Source organism: Chrysemys picta, chromosome 5 (assembly GCF_011386835.1).
Source record: "Chrysemys picta bellii isolate R12L10 chromosome 5, ASM1138683v2, whole genome shotgun sequence".
In the NCBI taxonomy this organism is placed as follows: domain Eukaryota; kingdom Metazoa; phylum Chordata; order Testudines; family Emydidae; genus Chrysemys; species Chrysemys picta.
The window spans coordinates 68,722,311-68,742,411 of NC_088795.1; the positions used below are offsets into that span (position 1 = coordinate 68,722,311).

General features: G+C 40.3%; 1 protein-coding gene across 1 annotated transcript in view; it reads left to right on the forward strand.

Moving 5' to 3' along the window:
- CPE (carboxypeptidase E) overlaps positions 1-19,341 on the forward strand; it is a 98,668-nt gene extending 79,327 nt beyond the window's left edge. Inside the window, exons 4-9 of the mRNA XM_005307445.5 lie at positions 279-396; positions 2,910-3,092; positions 10,362-10,501; positions 12,070-12,169; positions 14,580-14,698; positions 16,498-19,341. Coding sequence (XP_005307502.2) covers positions 279-396; positions 2,910-3,092; positions 10,362-10,501; positions 12,070-12,169; positions 14,580-14,698; positions 16,498-16,596 — 759 coding nt within the window. The 3' untranslated portion in view covers positions 16,597-19,341. The remainder of the gene's footprint in view (positions 1-278; positions 397-2,909; positions 3,093-10,361; positions 10,502-12,069; positions 12,170-14,579; positions 14,699-16,497) is intronic.
- The last annotated feature ends 760 nt before the right edge of the window (positions 19,342-20,101 follow it).

Sequence of the window (20,101 nt, forward strand, 5' to 3'; positions counted from 1 at the left end):
AAATATAGGGTCTAATTCTGATCTAATTTACACCTTTTCCCTTTGATGTGAATCCACCAAAGTCAATGGAGCTACTCCAGATTGACATCTGTGCAAGGGCCTAATGTCAATAAACTGCCTTGAAGCCAGTTTAAAAATTCCCATTGACTTAGATGGATCCAGCCATAAGTGTGATCAGAATCAAGCCTGTAACTTGTATTTAAAAGGCATTAGACTGCTGGGTATGTTACTACATGGACTATCAAGGTTAATTGCTGAAAATATCTGTTTTGTTATAGCTTGCTCCTGAAACTAAAAGTATCATTCACTGGATTATGGATATTCCCTTTGTCCTCTCAGCCAATCTTCATGGAGGAGACCTTGTTGCAAACTATCCATATGATGAAACGCGCAGTGGTGTGTATTATACATTAGCTTCATATGTCCAAAGACACAAATAGGATGTAGACACGCTATCCTTCCATGGCTGCTAACTAAGATTCACTTTCCAAATCATAGAAGTGTAGGACTGGAAGGGACCTCAATAGGTCATCTGCACTCATGGCAGGACTAAGTATCATCTAGACCATTCCTGATTTGTCTAACCTGCTTTTAAACCCCCCAGTGACGGAGATTCCACAGCCTCCATAGGCAATTTGTTCCAGTGCTTAACGGGAAGTTTTTCCTAATGTCCAACCTAAACCTCCCTTGCTGCAATTTAAGCCCATTACTTCTTGTCCTATCATCAGAGGTTAACGAGAACATTTTTTTCACCTTCCTCATGAGAACAACCTTTTATGTACTTGAAAACTGTTATGTCCCCCCTCAATCTTCTCTTCTCTAGACTAAGCAAACCCATTTTTTCCCCAATATTTCCTCATAGGTCATGTTTTCTAGACCTTTAATCATTTTTGTTGCTCTTCTCTGGAATTTCTCCAACTTGTCCACATCTTTCCTGAAATGTGGTGCCCAGAACTGGACACAATATTCTAGCTGAGGCCTAATCAGCTAGGAGTGGAGTGGAAATACCATGTAACTGTATAATAATGACCCATTCAAGTAGATTATTCATTAATTAGTTATATTTATTGGTTCAAAGATAGTTAACATGTAATCTTTCATTCTAGTTTTGAAGATACATTTTCTACTGTTAGAAGAGCCTGATTTCAGTGGGGTTACTTGGCATATAATTGGTATAACACAATGGAGTATTAGGTTCAGAAAATTTTATCCATTTGCACTATAATTTTAGTGCAAACCTGTAATGATGAATTAATTGAGAAGATCCTGAAACAGTTACCCTACATCTGTGATGCTCAAACTTTTACAATTGTGCCCCCTCTTACCATTATTGGAATCTGTCCATGCCCCGCCCATTACTGCACAGCCAAGGCTTCCTTAGCAGTGGAGTGTAGGCTGAAAATGGAGCTGGGAGCAGAAATAGGGATGGGGGAGCAGCTGGATCTAAAGGGGGAGCTGGTCTGGGGGCAGAGAGGGAATGAGGGCAGAGCCGGGCTGGGAGCTGAGCAGGGGGGGGGGGTGGAGCTGGAACTGGGGGCAGAGGTGGTCTGGGGAGAGTGAATGAGGGCACAGCTTGGCTGGGGGCAGAGTGGAGCTACGACTGGGGTTGGAGCTGGTCGGGGGGTGGAGCAGGACGGTGGGGTGAATGGGGCTAGGGGAGGAGCAAGGGTGGGGACAAAGCTGGTCTGGGACTGGAGTGGGACTGGAGTGGCACTCCCTCCCTGTCCCCAGTAGGGGCTGGCCTCAGCCCCGCTACACAGTGCACCTCCCCAAACATTCCTAGGAGGGCATGCCCCACAGTTTGGGGACCATTGCCATACATTATATCCTTTTTAGTCATACACCAGATTTTCCTAATCAGGGAGAGGGGTCTGGACACCTGTCAGTGAAGAAATGGTAGTTAAATATTGAGTCATGAGTCTAGGAACTTCCCAAGCAAAGTGACTTAGATAGTATAATAGCAAACGCAGCTTAGGTGATATCCTGCCTCTACTGAAGTCAATGGGACTTTTACTATTAACTGTTATGGAGCCAGGATTTCACCCTTTCTGTCCACAATGTATAACTCTCCATATCATCCTCATCATCTGTCTGAAGTATAGTCCACATATTTGGTAACTACTACATGACAATGAACCAGCGGTTGTGTGTACAATAGCTGACATGTAAGCAGAGGCTGTTTATTTATGGCTTGCAAACTAAGACATTCGTGACATACCTAGTTGAAAGGGTTCTTTATGATGTCAAGATTTAACTGTTGGTACTTTAATAAATGCAGTCATGGAAGTGATGTGTATGTTAGTGAAAATAACTGTATTGCAGTTTCTCCTTCACTATCACTGCTTGGCACTATGTAGTCTGTTATAAAATGGTTCACTCTCCAGCAGAATCATTTTACCAGTTTGCACATAGTATTATTATTGTTTTATTACTTCAACCACTAACATGTGCACAGGCTTAAATTGAATAACCATCTGATCTTATTTGTAACCCTTGTCCTTCTTCAACTCACTTTCTCCCTATTGTTTGTTACTCTCACTCATCATATCATTCAGTATCAGATTGTAAACTCTTTAAGGAAAGACTTTTTTTGTTTATTTGGTCTATAAAATGCCTAGCACATGTTGGGGGTGTTTGGTACTGTAAAATTAATAAATAATAATAATATTAATACTGGTACATCAATAAGGATTATTATTAATATTGATATGAATATTTTAAATAACAGCAATACAGATAGTGTTAACATTTGAAGTAATAGTATTATTATTAATTTTATTTTGCTATATGTGCACTGGGTAATTACAGAAAAGTAAAAGACACTGTCCCTGCCCTAATGAATTCATAATCCAGTAGTCCTAGTCTGTATGACTAACCTGCTAATCCATGTGTCTGACTTTTTATTCTAGGTAGCACTCATGAATACAGCTCCTGCCCTGATGATGCAATTTTTCAAAGCTTAGCTCGGAGCTATTCATCTTTTAACCCAGCCATGTCTGATCAAAACAGACCACCATGTCGTAAGAATGATGACGACAGTAGTTTTGTAGATGGAACAACCAACGGTGGTGCTTGGTACAGTGTTCCTGGCGGTCAGTGCCACTTCATGGTACAATACAGATTCAGTTGCTTTTGAGGATAGTCAGTAATTGTGGTTACTTTAAAATCAGATATTCAGTGACAAATTAATAGAACAAAATTGCAAAGCTCTTCAGTGTTTGCTGGTGTAACACAAGCTGAATCTCAGATGGATCCTTAGGGAATATTTTCTTAACTACTGTAGCCGCAAGACTCCCATGAAGCAAATGGGAGGTAAGCATGGAACTCCTTATGTGCTCAGCTCAGAACATACACACAGTGAAAAGGGAAGCTGAGCAGGATGCCTGTTAAAATATTTGTTATCTTTCACACTACACACCCAGCAGACTCAGAATGTTTAAGCAATTCAGTTCTCATACAACGGCAATTAAGCCATTTTCTACAGTTAGAAAGCAATTAAAAATTTTGTCTTTTTTCCCAAAAGGTATGAAAACTGTTTTATCTCCAGGTTTGGAACAGATAATTCAGAGAATAAATGTTAAAAAATAATGGATGAATAAACAATTGAAATATTGATTTTACACATGCACAGTAGAAAAATGGACACTAAACACAGTTACACTATTGCTTATAGGCGTATGGAGTAATTGATCATTACTGACTATCTCAGAGAAAAAAGAAAGATACCTGGTAAGGGATGGCAGACTGCTGACTGCTATTCACTGTGGGCCCAATCTTGAAAGGTGCAGAGTGCCTTCTAGGAGGTGTTTAGGGTCTGATTTTACGCCACTGTAGATAACGGAAGTTTTGCCATCAGTTTCAATGGGAGTCCAATCAGGGCCTTAGATTCCTGCATCCCTTTCTCACTTCTTGCCTCCTCCCTATCAGTGGATCCCCAGACTCATGCAGAGCTCTCTGCAGGGTCCAGTGGAGGTGGCGGGTGTGATGGGTTGGATCACAGAAACCCCCTTGAGGCTGCCAACTGATGTGCCAAGACTACTTCTGCCCCTGCCGTCCCTGCCAGGTTGGAACTCCAGAACCCTGCCTGGTTGTGCCAGACACACTTGCTGGCTACAAACACAGACCCAGGCCTGAACCACGTCCCACAAACTGCAGGCTTAACTGAAAGCAGCTTAAGAAGCTTATACAGGGTAAACTCATAAATTGTTCACCCTCTATAACACTGATAGAGAGAGATGCACAGATGTTTGCCCCCTCTCCCACAGTATTAATACATACTCTGGGTTAATTAATAAGTTAAAAGTGATTTTGTTAAATACTTGGAACCACTTAAATCCTACTTTTTGTAATAACAGACAGAACAAAGTGAATTACCAAGCAAAATAAAAGAAAACATGCAAGCCTATGCCTAATACAGTAAGAAACTGAATACAGATAAAATCTCACCCTCAGAGTTGTTCCAATAAGCCTCTTTTACAGACTAGCCTCCTTCTAGTTTGGATCCAGCAATCACTCACACCCCCATGGTTACTGTCCTTTGTTCCAGTTTCTTTCAGGGGTGGAGAGGCTATCTCTTGAGTCAGCTGAAGACAAAATGGAGGGGTCTTCCAACGACTTAAATAGACTCTCTTGTGGGTGGAGACCCCCTCCTCTCTCCTATGCAAAGTCCAGCTCCAAGATGGAGTTTTGGAGTCACATGTCCATGCATGACTCAGAACTTACAGGTAGCAGCCATGGTTCACATGCTACCTTGAACATCCTCAAGTAGACTTCTTATGTGGATTGGAGCCTTCCAAGATCCATTGTCCATTAAGTATCAGAGGGGTAGCCGTGTTAGTCTGAATCTGTAAAAAGCAACAGAGGGTCCTGTGGCACCTTTGAGACTAACAGAAGTACTGGGAGCATAAGCTTTCGTGGGTAAGAACCTCACTTCTTCAGAACTTAACTTTGCTTCTTGATTGGGCACTTAACTTGCAAATTCCTTTCTAAAGAAAAAAGAACTGGAGTACTTGTGGCACCTTAGAGACTAAACACATTTATTTGAGCATAAGCTTTCGTGGGCTACAGCCCACTTCATCGGATGCATAGAAGGGAATCTACAACAAGATGATATTTATACATACAGAGAACATGAAAAGGTGGAAGTAGCCATACCAATTGCAAGAGGCCAATCAATACTTCCACCTTTTCATGTTTTCTGTATGTATAAATATAAATATCTTCTTGCTAACACGGCTGCTACTCTGAAACCTTTCTAAAGAAGCTTCCCAAATGCCTTTCTAAGGTTACTTAAAATCAAACAAGTACACAGCCAATATTCATAACTTTGAATACAAAAATGATACATGCATACAAATAGGATGAATATATTCAGTAGATAATAACTTTTACAGAGATATGTTTTATGCTAAATATGCCACATAACTGGAATATGTTATGTCATATATACATTCATAAGCATATTTCCATAAAGCATTATGGGGTGCAACGTCACAGCGGGACAATGTGGTAGAGGTCGTTGACCCCCTTTACTATGTGGGGAAAGGAAATACTTCCACTCGTAGGCCTCATGGGCATGAATTAGACTTTAGTTTTAACTCAGTTCTTTGCTTAGACAAAACTCCCATTTAAGTCAATGGAAGCTTGAGCTGGTTGGAAAAATTCCAATGAAACTTCTTTGGTCAGAATTTGCATATTTATTGAAATATTTGGCAGAGAGGGTTCAGTTTTGATTAAGTTCCTCTGGAAACCTGCCTAGTTGTGTGCCAGATTGTCTGCCCAGCTCTCTGGCAATTCCAGGGTTTGCAGCTCCAGGGCAGCCCACCTGCAGATTCCAAATGCTTCCATCCACATTGGATATGCTGGAGCCCAGGACTGCACAGGACTTTGCAATTGCAGCTCTGGGCTGCTGTGAGCTGGGCGGGGTCCAGGCACCTGAACTTAGAATAGGGAACATGTCTGTCATACACTCACAATGCCCCTACTACTGGGTTCAGGAAGCATAGAAGAGGAAGCTGCCTGGTTTGAATGTGGAAGGGACAACAGCTAGATTTTCAGAGGTGGCAAAACAGATTGGGAGGAGCTGCCGGGGGTGTGAAAACTGGAGACTGGTGGAGTTGGGGTTGGGGAAGACTGACTGACTTGCTGGTCAAGAATATTAGGACAGGGAACTAGAAGCAAGGGAGAGATTGGGAATGGGACTAGGATCCAGGGGGGAAGAGTAGGACTGACTGGGCAAAGAGACTGGAACTGGGAGCCAGGGAAGGAAATGGGGGATGAAGACTGGGAGCCAGTCGATGGGGGAGACGGAGATTAGATGAAGGATGAAAAATCTCCTTCATTGCAAATCCTGATTCATTTCCTGTGTATTGAATGAGGTGTGGCCCTGTGGAAAAAATAATGTGTGATCTTGCAATTAAAGACTGTATCATAATACATACACATAAGGGGGCTGAATTAAGCTTACAGAAGGAACCTTAATTCTGGCATTTCCAAAATTTTTGAATGCTTGACTCTGCCATCTTAATAATGTTCTCTTAAAGTAGGTTTTGTCTGTGTAATATCTATATACAGTATAATATAGGCAAGATCAAGAGCTAATAGCAAATCATTCCCAAGCATAAGTCTCCTATGGCAGTTATTCACTCATTACAGTTTAACACTGTAATATGTACAATACAGTACTCCAAGTAGCCGTGCAAGGGCACTTGATCAACTGAGTCGGATCAGATTCTTGTATGAGCATAAAAATAGCATCTCAAAGCAGCTTAACTTGCTCTGTAAATAGTCTATTGTTTAAATGTCTTTTTATTCTCAGGCATGCTGTAAGTTGTGCTTGGCACTTCGTCAGTTCATTGCGACATAAATCACATTTCATGTTACCTATTGCTGAATCAAAGCCGAGGACATTTTCTTTTGGGTTTTACCATGAGGCAGATAGGTAAAATGCTCATGCTCTGCATATCACCCCCAAAGCTTTAGTTTGTACCATCCTAAGAACGAATGCTCTGATGTGCTTTGTCTCAATATACTACCCATACATACTAATAAAGTATTATACTACTAGTTCATATATTAACTAGTAACACAGAGGTACGTGGGAATTGCAGATGCTCAGCAGCTCTGAGGATCTGTCCCCTAACATAATATTTAAATTTTAAAATGGAAGAAAATTTGTTTTGTCCAGATTCTAAACTCATTTATTCCAACGTAAATCCTGTGAAACGCCCTTAACTACAAGGGAGTGGAATAAAAGAACAAAGGGACATTCAACTCACTTGGTTCCCTAGAAAATCCCCACTCTGAACCAGCAATGAGGGACGTGAATCAAAGGTGTAGGTGATAGTGTGAAGTTTGCAATGACCCCCCCCACCATTAATGTACAATATGACTACTGCATTATAGTAAAAGGTAAAGTCTGTCCCCCATGCAAAGAGCCTCCTAATATCCCCTCTCTTCCAGGAGGGTGAGAGGTCATGGCTAGGGGCTGAAGTGATACAGGACAGCTGGATAGGAGAGGCCATTTCCTCTCCAGAATTTCAGTTACCGTACGCACCAAAGATATTTTATTATTCACTTTTTTATTTTTAGGTGTCTCTCTCTCTCTCTCTGAGGTGAGTAGGACGGAATGATCAGTCAGCTACGGTAAAAGAGACAATGGGAGGGAATGGTTAAGGGGCAGTTTGTTTAAAAATGTAACTAGAAAGATGTGTGCCTGGGTAAGGCACTTGACTAGGACTGAGGAGACCTCGGTTCAGTTCCTGGCTGTGCCACAGATATCCTGTGTGACCTTGGGCAAGTCATAGAATTATAGAAGATTGGGGTTGGACGAGACCTCCAGAGGTCATCCAGTCCAACCCCCTGCTCAAAGCAGGACCAACCCCAACTAAATCATCCCAGCCAGGGCTTTGTCAAGCCAAGCCTTAAAAACCTCTAAGAATGGAGATTCCATCACCTCCCTTGGTAACCCATTCCAGTGCTTCACAACCCTCCTAGTGAAATAGTGTTTCCTAATATCCAACCTAGACCTCCCCCACTGCAACTTGAGACCATTGCTTCTCAGTGGTGGCAGATGACAGAACAAGAACAGCCGAGTTCCATCCTCTTTGGAACCCCCTTCAGGTATTTGAAGGCTGTTATCAAATTCCCCCCTCACTCTTCTCTTCTGCAGACTAAATAACCCCAGTTCCCTCAGTCTCTCCTTGTAAGTCATTTAGTCTCTGTGTGTCAATTCCCCATCTGTAAAATAGGGATGACGATACTTTCTCCCACTTTCTCTCTCTCTCTCTCTCAATTGTCGCTTTCTGTCTGTACTGCACATAACATGATGAGCTCAAATCTTATTTGGGCCTTTAGGTGCAACCTCAGTACAAATAAAGGAGGACATTTCAGTTGAAAAGTGGCAGATTCAAAACTGTATGAAAGAAAAGGCTTTCATACAACACACAGTTAGTCTGTGTAACCCATTAGCACAGCCTGGTAGAGTATTGCAATTCCTATGTGTGTATGAGTTTTGAATTATACAAGTCTATTTGCTCAGATACCTTTGCAGTCCTGGGCCACAGCTGAGAGCTTTGGGTAAAAAACAGCAACCTCCCTCCCCCTATTTTTTAGGCAATAAAATAAAAACAGAAATTGTACAGCAGATATTTTCTGTTGTGTCCAAATGGTCTCTAATATAATCATGGGAAAGTAAATTGGACTTTGGAATAAATGAAGGTTTTGCCCAGCTACTAGAGGCTATAGAAGTAGGCTACAAACAAGTCATGACATTTGAAAGTCATAGCTTGACAGGTAACATGAATTCAGTCACATTGCATGTATTGGACCAGATTCTCTACTGTGCCCACCATGAAGGGGCAGGATGGCATCAGGAAGCTGACTGCAGTTCCCTGAGTCTGAGACTAGTTTTGAGATCCCAGTCACAGGGGAATTTAGAGCAGCCTAGGGACTACTGTAATTGCCCTTTGGCAATAATCCATCAGGGGATTGCCAAGGTATGATGTACTTCAGTCAGGCTTCTTCCTACCCCTACACTGAAAACCACAAGGAGGCGGCATAGGAATCGGCTATACAAACCCTGTGCTTTCTGGGAACTCCCCCACACTGGGAGAATCCTCATCCTGGGAAACATGACTGGCTTCCACTCCTCTTTGTGCTGCCTGAGTGGTGCAGAGAAAGTGGAGTGGGTGTCACAGAAACTGGTTCAGTGAATATAATGACTCATTGAGGTCAGGCAGATGAACATATAAATGCACAGCTAATCAAAAATACTACTGTACATTTTTAAATTCTCCTAATTAAAGTTGCATTAACAATGTTTTTCATTTATCATATTCAAGTCTATTCCCCATTTCTTTTACTCTGCTGCTGAGTTTGAAAGAAAAAAACAAAACAAAAAACAAACCCAAGAAAAATAAACGCTGTAGCTGATTGGAAATTATGGGCCTCCCTTCCCCATTCTCCCACTGCAGTTGAAAATTTCAATGAAAATGAAAACATTTCATTTTGGGGGTGAGGGTTGTTTGTTTGCAGAAAATCATTGAAAAAATTTTCCATGGAAAGTAGACCCTAAAAATTGTGATGAAAAGCAATTTTTTTGCTGAAAAGCATAATTTGATCAGCCCTAATAAATACCTCTTTCAAAGTATTTATGTGATGTTTTATTTGCCTTGTCATTAGCTGTCATTCACAGGCTTACAGTGCACATAATGGTCAGTTTCTTTTTTCATCTGGAAATAATTGAACCACACCTGGAAATTGTTTTTAGTTCCTATGGAAGAAAAAAAGGGCTTTCCATGCCAAGTGTCCCATAGGAATATGCAGGCCAGATGCACGGTCAGATTTGGTACAATCATTACATGCAGTCATGACTGCCAAGAAATTCAGTGTTTTCTGTTAAATGAGCATTTTTAGTGAACTCCCTTTTTTCCCCCCTGAGAACAGTATATTGGGCCTGATTCGCCTCTCTCTTATTCTGGTTTATACTCCAGTAACTTAAGTGGAATTACTCTAGATCAGTGGTTCTCAGCCTATTTACCATTGTGTGCCACGTATACAGCTCTCTGTTATGTGGGCCGCATACACACAATATATATACTACCCATATGGCCCAAGGATGTCCCATGGGCCACAGCCGTGTGCTGATCAGGCCGCAGGTTGATAACCACTGCTCTAGATTTACACCAATGGGAGAGGAGAATTAGGCCCATTGTGTTTAATGCAGATTTCTCCTAATTCCCCATAGCATTTCATAAGTCCCTCCTTGCCAGGAGTTCCACTTTCCACACTGGACACTGTCAGTACATCTTACCTCAGAGCAATGCAAACAGTGTCAATATACCTCTATGCTGATATTGCAGGAATGCAGGACTTCAATTACCTCAGCAGCAACTGCTTTGAAATCACAGTGGAACTCAGCTGTGAAAAATTCCCATCAGAGGAAACTCTGAAGACCTACTGGGAGGACAACAAGAACTCACTTGTCAATTATATTGAGCAGGTAAATGGTCAAAATAGAGTTGTCTGTAGAGTAATGCAACTAAACAGAAACTGCCAACTATGCTAATCTGATTATATGTTGTAATTACGATTACTCCACACACATCCATTGGGGTAAATCCAGAACTAAGAGGTTGTTAAAAATTCAAACCCATCTGGATCTAGACCTGATTTTTGGTTGATATGCTATGGTTAACAAGTATATGCCTGTGATTATGATGAGAAAATTAGCCTGTTAGTACAGCTGTTGATGAATGGGACACATTTATTCTTGAATAATTTATTTATGAAAAAAATGCCAAAGTTTGCCAGATCAAATATTTGCAATGAATAAATCACGGAGTTTTGCCTGTTAGTTTTATGTGGGATGAAGAGGTAGTATAATTGCACTACAGAATTTCACCCTTTTGCTACAGGATCCCCCAGTTAACTGTCTAAAAAAACTTCAGCTTTGCACATGGATTAATTTTAATTAAAATATGGCCTGACAAGGAATTTTCAGAACTGTAGATACCGTGACACCTTAAATTGCCTGCTTCTGTTGAACTGTTGGCTAGATCACCGAAGTTCAGTTGCTTTCATCTGGTAGAGGATTTTACTCACCTTCTGGACTTTCCTACATGATACTTACTGGTCAGTTTCTCAGCTATGGCCGAGGAGAGTGTAGTGTTACCCAGTAGAGGGTACATGGCCTTTCTGCTCTCCTGTGCTATGTGCCAGGCTAATCCTTTGTCATAAATTAGAGCTGTCTAAAGGATGTTCTTGTCTAAATTATACCAGCTGCTAATGGTGCCTAAAGCACAGCTGAAGATCAACAGAGTGTAGAGAAGCCTCAGTTGCATACCCTATCCCCACCTGTACTTGCTGCACCTGGTAGTAGCTATGTCTGCTAAATGCCCTATACTGGCTGGTGATGCTGCTTTTAGAGCCACAGTCTAATGGTATTGCAACACAAAAGGGCCACATCGCACCAGAGGACCCAGGGTACAGTCTCCAAATGAGGATTCATGCTCCACTGTCGTTAATGTGAGTTTTACCATTAATTACAATAGGAGCAGGATTGGATATTGTGGGCTCAGTCCTCCAAGGGGCTGATTGCCTCATGTAAATGAGCTGATTTTATTGGGAGTTGAGGCTGCTCACACCTCATCTTAAGTTCTTAACGCCTTGCAGGATCAGACCAAAAATTCTTATATTTGCAAAAACTTCCCAGCCTGTGGGAAAGATGTGCATCAGGCTGTCTCTCAACACTTTTCATCGAGTGTGAGAATATTCAGTAACAGAAGGATTCAAGGGAATGCATACTTCCCTTCATGGTTTGCTGCACATTTGTGATGAATGCTGCACAGCAAAAAAACAAATTAGTCATATCAACAGCTGAACTCCGTTGGCTCATCACTTTGTAATATTCCAGTTTGAGGTTTAGAAATTATCCTTGCTGCTTCTTTTCAGCATGTAGCTCTGGGGCGGATAACATGCAGTTTCAGATATTTTACTGACTAAAACAGCTGCCTTTTCCTTTAGAAAACAAGCATAAGTAATTTCCCATGTATCTCTGGCTTTTTTCAGATACATCGGGGAGTGAAAGGATTTGTTAGAGATCTTCAGGGAAACCCGATTGCAAATGCTACCATTTCTGTGGAGGGAATAAACCATGACATTACATCAGGTGGGTGTCACACCTTAGGTGATTAACTAAGGAGTAGTGCTAGAACGTATTGCTATGCCTCTGTAGCATGCAACCTGGAGTCACAGCATCTCAGATCTAATCAAATATTATTAGCTAAGTGTGGTCAGGCTGCATCAGTACTTAGATGGGAGATATCCTGGGGTTAGGAAGAAGTTTTCCTTGTGGGCAGGATATTTCATATCTGCCATCTGCAGAATTTCTTGCACCTTTCTTTGAAGGAGATGATAGTGGCTGCAGTTGGAGACTGGTCTGGACTAAATAAATCACTGGTCTGATCCAGTGAGCCAATACTTTTAGTCCTAATCCCACATGCTATATGAAGTATTATTGGTGACTCAGTAGGTGACACCTTTCTCTCTGAGACTATGTCTAGACTGTAATCACGGGGTGTGATTGCAGCTCAGGCTGACATCTCCAAGCTAGCTGCTGTGGCTTCACTGCTCTGGGATATGACCTAGCAAGATTAAAACTAGTCTGGATATGTCGGTTTGAGCTGCAAACACACCAGTGACAATTCCATAGTGACTTGGGGTATGTCCAGACTGTGTTCTTGAGCAATGTACTTTTGGAAATGCCATGTCAAGGGTGAAACCTAAAACTCTAGTCCAAATCCCTTGTGATCATTAAAGATCCCATTGTACTTTTGTAGGATTAGGAGTGTTAACACCTAATCTCCTTGCCAAATTCCAGTTTGGGTAATTGTTTTCTGCCTAGATAAACTCCTTGCTGCTTCAGCGAGATGGTGTACTTTTTCATTTCCTGTTCTAAACATGCTCTTTAGTAGTGTTGTACCTTTTGATCTTTGCTGAATCTTACCCTAGAGATAGATTCAGAGGGAGTTTCATGTTGACAATGTGTGAAGTGTTACCTATACATTCATTGTTTGTAATTTTAAACAGGATTTTTTTTGGTGCAAGGTGATAATTTAAATAAATACATTTCCCATATTTTGTGGACTATATGCTACAGACTGTATGCTACAGTCATTTCCTTGGCACTGAATCCCATTATTCCACCCAGTCCGAGTAGTATTTCCCTTCGTGATGTGCCCACATGTTACAGGCAAAGTGGACAGCAGTGCTACCAACCAGAAGTGAGCTGCATAGGGACTGAGAGAAGGAAAGAAGCCAAGGGGGAAGAGAGAGAGGATTATGTCCTCCAGATGAAAGGTCAAAATCTAATCCCTATTCTCTGTTGCAGTGCTAGGAGATTAAGATGTCTGATATTGCACCCCACACTTCTATAGTAGATAAATGCACATAGCCATCACCCCATCATCTCATATCGCTGGATATTCGCAAAAAGATAGCAGCAATGCAATATCAAAAGGTTTAGGAATAAAGTGGTCAAAAGTCAGGAAATCTCAAAAGTGAATGGTGAACCTTAATTCTGCTCCTTTGTGTATGTTTAACATACAGTCTTGCTACAGTGCCAGCTAATATAATAGATCATATTTTTTCACAGAATCTGTCTTTTTAAAGAAAAAATATGGAGGGCACTTTAGTTTGATGCCTCCTGAAGCTTTCTCAATAGAACTTTCACCAACTCTGATTGTACTGACACTGTCAATTTTATTTGTGAACAATTATATAATATTCCCCTCTAGGCATGGATGTTTTTTTAAAAAGTGCTGGTGTAGTTGCAGAATTGCTCAGCAAGCATTTAGGAAAATGGCAGTGATTTCAAGTGGCATTGCTGAGTGACCTTCCAAAGGTTCTTCTAAACTCTGTGTAGTATGCAGGGATGGAGAATTTTTGTCAAAGTGACTTTTGTAAACTCTGAAGAAGTACTACACTATAAACAATGCCCAGTGGGCCTCATTATCCACCCATTGGTGTAAAACTGGTGTAATGGAGTAAAGGGTTAGTCCTACTGTGCAGTTTTGGGATTGTACTTTTTTATTTTTCCCTTCATTAGTTCACTGTAAGGAAAGATTACATAGAATAATCTGGTCCCTCCCTTCATTTATTGGTCAGCCTGATAAAAATGATGCTTCTCTCACCTGGCTATATAATCTCTAGTATTCTAATCTTGATGGATGGGAATTTATTTCCTTAACTCACACACATGTTGATGGGAAACACCAAGACAAACTATATACATAAAAAGATACTATATACCTAAAGAGATTCCTTATTACATGGTGACAGTTCTCAGCTTATCTATTTCCACAAGAGCTGTATCAGTAGTGAAGGGTGACTTATATTTGTTGAAAACAACTTTTTATAAATAAATTAAAATTGGCTCATATCACTGTATAATTGCCTGGATATTGAAATCCAGGCTGATATTTCTGGGATTATATTGTAATGGCATTTACAGCCCATCTTTTTTAGCCTGGGATAATGTGTTTCATTTCTTCAGATTCAATGTTTTTCTTTCTCTTCAGCCAACGATGGTGATTACTGGAGATTGCTTACACCAGGAAACTACAAACTTACAGCCTCAGCACCAGGCTATCTAGCAATAACTAAAAAAGTGGCTGTTCCCTTTAGCCCTGCCATTGGGGTAAGTTCTTCCTCGTTGGTTGGTTTGTCTTTCCTTATGTAAAAAGAATAGTGGAGTATTGTTATTTATATTATATGTATATTCCTATATTTCATAAAGTCAAGTCTAAAGCAAAACCCTAGCTGCTTTTCATTCATAACTCTCAATATACCCAAACCTCATCAGTTTAGAAAACGGGCTGGATATCTAGTCAGACTGCGCACTCTTTCTTTCTAATGCTTGTTGGCTTCCACCAAGCAAGAGTAGTGTTGTTTGAAGGTGTCTCATTTCTTTTGCTACTGGTCTTGTCTCCAAGCGGAAGACATGTAGATGGGTAAAAATTACACACACGGATGGACATTAGCATTTTTGTTTAGATTTGATGTTTATTATTAGATGATTACCTGTTAGGTTCACTCCCTCTGGGGCACCTGGCATTGGCCACTGTCAGTAGACAGGATACTGGGCTGAGTGGACTTTTGGTCTGACCCAGTATGACCATTCTTATGTTCTTTTGGCAACCGAATATTCAGTTAAGGTGAAAATCTCCTTAACCTCTGTGCAGAGGGCCAGCACTAGAACACTTACACCACTTAAGTCCTACTTTGGGGTTTATTTGGCACTTTAGTGGGACGTAAGTAATGTATGGGTTTTGGTTTGACCCTCCGCACAAAGGTAAATTTCCCCCTTAAAAATTAAAGTGGGACAAACCTATCCTGGATGTAACTCTGTAGAAGATGCATCAGGGAAGATTTTAGATCAGTGCCTCTCTTTAAAATTATTTCTGGTAGACAATAAACAGTGAGTCAACCTAATATGACATCATTTATTAGGATATACTGCAGTACATTTCAGTAGGGTTGCTGTTTACTGAGTGTCCTCTCATGGCCACCGTATCCTGCTACCAATGTCCCCTCCCCCTTTTCAGGACCCCTTAATAACTCACAGTTGATAGGTAATTAAAATGTTCCCCTCCAGCCCCAACCTCAGTCTAGTCAGTCTCCTATAGGTAGAGATACCTCAGCCCTTCTTCCCAGATCTAGCTCCAATTCAGTCTTTCAGCTGTATCCGGCAGGAGCTTTGCCTTCTCTGGCTTCCAGGCCCCCACATCCTTCTCCCACTCAGGGTGTCTAGAAGGAGCTGGGCCCAGTACTCTCAGGCTTCACCTAGCTAAAATTCAGCCTTCTGGTCTGGCTTCTAGGCCCAAACCATTCTCTCACTCAGGGCTCTAATAGGAGCCACTGGAACACTCTCAAGGTCTTCCCTACAGAAGCCTGTCACACTCACTGCAGTCTTTACAGTTTTCAAGACTTCATTACTTCCTCCTGCTGCTCTTTTTAGGGCAATCCCTACTCTCTCCCAAGTGTCTGCTTTTGTAATCAGCCTTGGCTAGCTCCAGCCCTCAGTGGGCGAGTCACCCTATTACATAGCTAAAATAATGTGATGTATGTGAGAAGGAACTTTGTGGTGGCATATGTGTTGCTCTGCCATGCAGCAGACAACTACCTGAATTCTGATCTTGGTGTTTTTCTCCCTGTACTGGTAGGTGGTGGGCAAAGCCACAATGATAATTCATATCATTGCATGCTAAAGGAGTTAGGTGCCCAGCTGTCATTGAATTTCAATAGAAGTTGGGCACCTAACTCCTTTAGAGTCTTTTGAAAAACCCAGCCTAAAATGAGGGAACTTCCCCCAATAAATATTTGTTCTCCTATAATTCCTTTCAGTTAATTAATCCAAACATGGACTTCCCTTCCCTGCCCTACATTCCCTGCAGCATTGTTTAAAAATTCACCTTTTGGATTGTTTCTCTGACCTAGGTTGATTTCGAGCTGGAGTCATTGTCTGAAAGAAAAGAAGAGGAGAAAGAAGAGTTGATGGAGTGGTGGAAGATGATGTCAGAAACTTTAAATTTCTAAATGAAGTATTTGAATGTTCAGCTTTTAATCTATTATGTGTTGACTTAGTATAATGTGCTGTGGACAGACCCTATATTTTAGATCTTGTGCAGTTCACAATATTTAACTTTGATTTTTTTCAGTAATCTTTTGATTAGTATCAGCACTAGTTAAAAAAATGACTAGGCTACTAACTAGACAAATAAAAATTATTAATTTTTATTTCATACTGTTATAGAAAATTCACTCTCCTACATATACGATTCACACACACACACACACACACACACACACACACACAAAGAGACTGCTGAGACATTCAAAGTGGAAATACAATCTTCTATGTGTAATTTGCAGGTTAACTCTGGATTTAAAAATACCCATAATTCTTAGTCAGTTTCAGATACTGCCAGAAATGTCTGGCAATGCATATGAGCAGAAGATGTTCTGTATTGAGTTATAATGAATGTAGTTGAAAAGGTATATAATAACAGTTTGGTGTTGTAAGTAATGTTTTACAAGAATTAAAATCCAGTATAAAATTCTCTGTCTTTGGTGGTGGAAGCTATTTAAAGAAATAAGAAACAAAGCTTCATTTTAGTAATGTAGAAGGAACTTGTATACATATTTTTACTGAAGACGACCCAATATTAATAACAGGGGATAATGTTACTTTATCCCTTAATCTGTTACTGATACTCCAAGGTTGGATTTGAGGTTTTTCAGTCACTCACTAACCAAATTAAAATTCTGAATGGCAAAAAAAGAAACGCTGCAAAGTGTGCATTTTGTTAATATGCTTCTTGTGCTTGTGGGGTGTTCCTGTGAGGAAAAGGTTCAGTGTTTCTGCTGATATATAACTACTAGACACCCAGTTATGGAAGAACTGCCAAAGGTTTCAGTGTGGTTTGGGTGAGCAGCCAAAAGTTCCAGTGCTCATCCAAAGCCACCTGACCCTCTTCAATTTACAAAATGGGTTGGAAATCTACTAAGGACAGGCATTCCTTCTAGTGCTCAATGGTCTGAGCCAGGCAGTAGTAGTGTTGTTTGAAACTCTTGTTTGTTCTGCTGCTGGTCTTGTCTAAATCTAGGAGAAACACAGGTGGGTAAAAGTGAAATATATATGTATACTAAAATTTTACCAAAATATTTTACAAGGAAAAAATATACATTTCAGTTCTGGACAAATTTTTGGACCTCCAATTTATTTTTAATTATCTGCACCAGTTTGTTTCATTATTTAGTCCATGAAAAATGAAACTTTCAGGTGTCTAAACATAAAAGTATAAACATAGACTACCAGATCCTCAGCTGGTGTAAATTGACATGGTACATTGAAATCAATGGAACTATGCCACTTTATACCAGCTAGGATCTGACAAAGTTTAGAGTGTATTGCTGTGTGTCATTTAATTTAGGATCAGGTGTTTGACTTTCCCCCCCAACGAGTAATGGAACAGAAGAAATAGAATATTGTATCATCCTCTCTCAAATAAATCTGTAGTTTTATTAGCCTGTATTTTCAGTCAATGGGGGTTGCAGGATTCAGAATTAGATCATCAGTGCCCAGTCTTGCTCCCATTGAAGTCAATGTGAAAACTACCATTTACTTCATGTGTTCAGGAAGAGGCCCCAACTTGATCTGCTTAAGATTCTAGCTTGACATTCACAGCAAATTGTGTCCTTGGACTTCCTGCATTTCTTAAACATAGCGCTTTGACTTTTAAAATAAAATGCCCAAGATACTGCATATGTTCCTATACTGAACAGTAATGAAAATGAATAACCTGATTCCTGTTGAACCAAAAAATGACTGTGTAACATAGATCATTGCTACAGTAAAGTAGTAGACACTGGCCTACAAATCCCAAGGGAACTCTTTTTTAGTAAGAGTCATGCTGAAGAACCTTTGTCACAAACACAAAAAAAAATTGATACATTTTTTTTACCAAAATCTCTGTGTAACCTCCACCTCCCACCCCAGTGTGTGTAAAAAGTCGAGGAGACACATAGACACAAACACCTACTACATAGTAGCTTAAAATGTAGAGACATTAAATACAAAACCACTTGACTGTATGATTATATGTATGGAACAACTGATAGTGGGTTTAGATAAAATGGGCAAAACAAAAAAATGGTATGAATTAAAACAAAGGAGTGCTGGCATTTGGCAATGGCTACAGAGTTGCTTTCAGCCTGTAAATTATTGTAATAAGGCAAGTGTACATTTGTACAAAATACAACATAAAACAGCATAATGTTAGGCCAGAAGGTGCTGTTATATGGTGCAACTCCTATCATGTAGCCAATTTTTCTGCATAGGGAATTCTGTGCAGACATTACATCAAACTGAACCTCATAATGTATTTCTAAGCCTTGCTTGTATTCCATGCATGCCATTATCTGGTCTATTGTTTTATGCATTTGTAAATGAAATGTAATGTCCCCTAAGCTATCATTGTTTTACTTCAGTTGTCTGCTTGCTATTAGTTGTACTGAAACAGGCTGAAGTAATTAAATATTGCAGCACCAGAACCACTGCCACTGTTCTTATTGTATGTAAAAATGCTTAAGAACAGCATAACCAGGAGTGTCAGTAAATAGTTTATGTAGCTTCTCTAGCTGAACTGATCTGTGCTGTAGGATTGTGTATGTTGCAATGGAAGATTAAAAGTGTGTTACGTGATGCAGAGTTCTTTGGTTGAAAAAGGCACATACTGTACTATTGTACAATAAATAGATAGGTCTATTTAAAATGTAAAATGTATGAGTACATTCTATGGCTAACTTCCGCCCCCTTTTCATTTCCTGAATGCTGAAAGGGCCCAGAATGTGTGCCATGTTTCAGGTGTTTACCTTACTGCAGTATTTCTGGGAATCCCTATATTTAGAATGGCAGATACCATGGTTAACAATACTGCAGGTGACAAATGTCCAGCTAGTAATATGCTCACTATTTCAGTATTGCCAACCCCAGCATTCAAAAATCATGAATTTTAAAAGTCATGAGATTAAAAAATCTTGGGTTCTTTTTCTTTACCTTTTGGTTTCTGAACCTCTAAAATGCACTCGGTTCATGTTTCCAAGCTTTTTCTACACAACCATGTGGGCCAGAAACTTACTTTAAAAAAGAAAAGAAAAACGAAACAGGGGGTCTCACATAATCCTATGCCTCCAGGAGCAAAGGCTCTAAGAAAGACACCACAAGATTGCAAGAGTTGGCAATATTGCTGTATATCTTTGCAATAGTGATTAAGGGGCTTGTAGTATAACTGTATTGTGTGGCCTTCAGACACTGATTTCTGCTCAGCCTGTCTCCTTCATTTTGCTCCTCTGAGCCCTAGATATATTTCAACATTAATTTTTACGACCAGCCCATAAGCATCTTTTATTACAGATCTAGATCTACACTGAATAATGCACTCTGTATAGTATCTTTATGGCCTTTATATTACATTTTCTATTATCTCAAGGTACTACAGATTGTTATACTGAAGACATGATTGCATGGAAGAAGTCATCT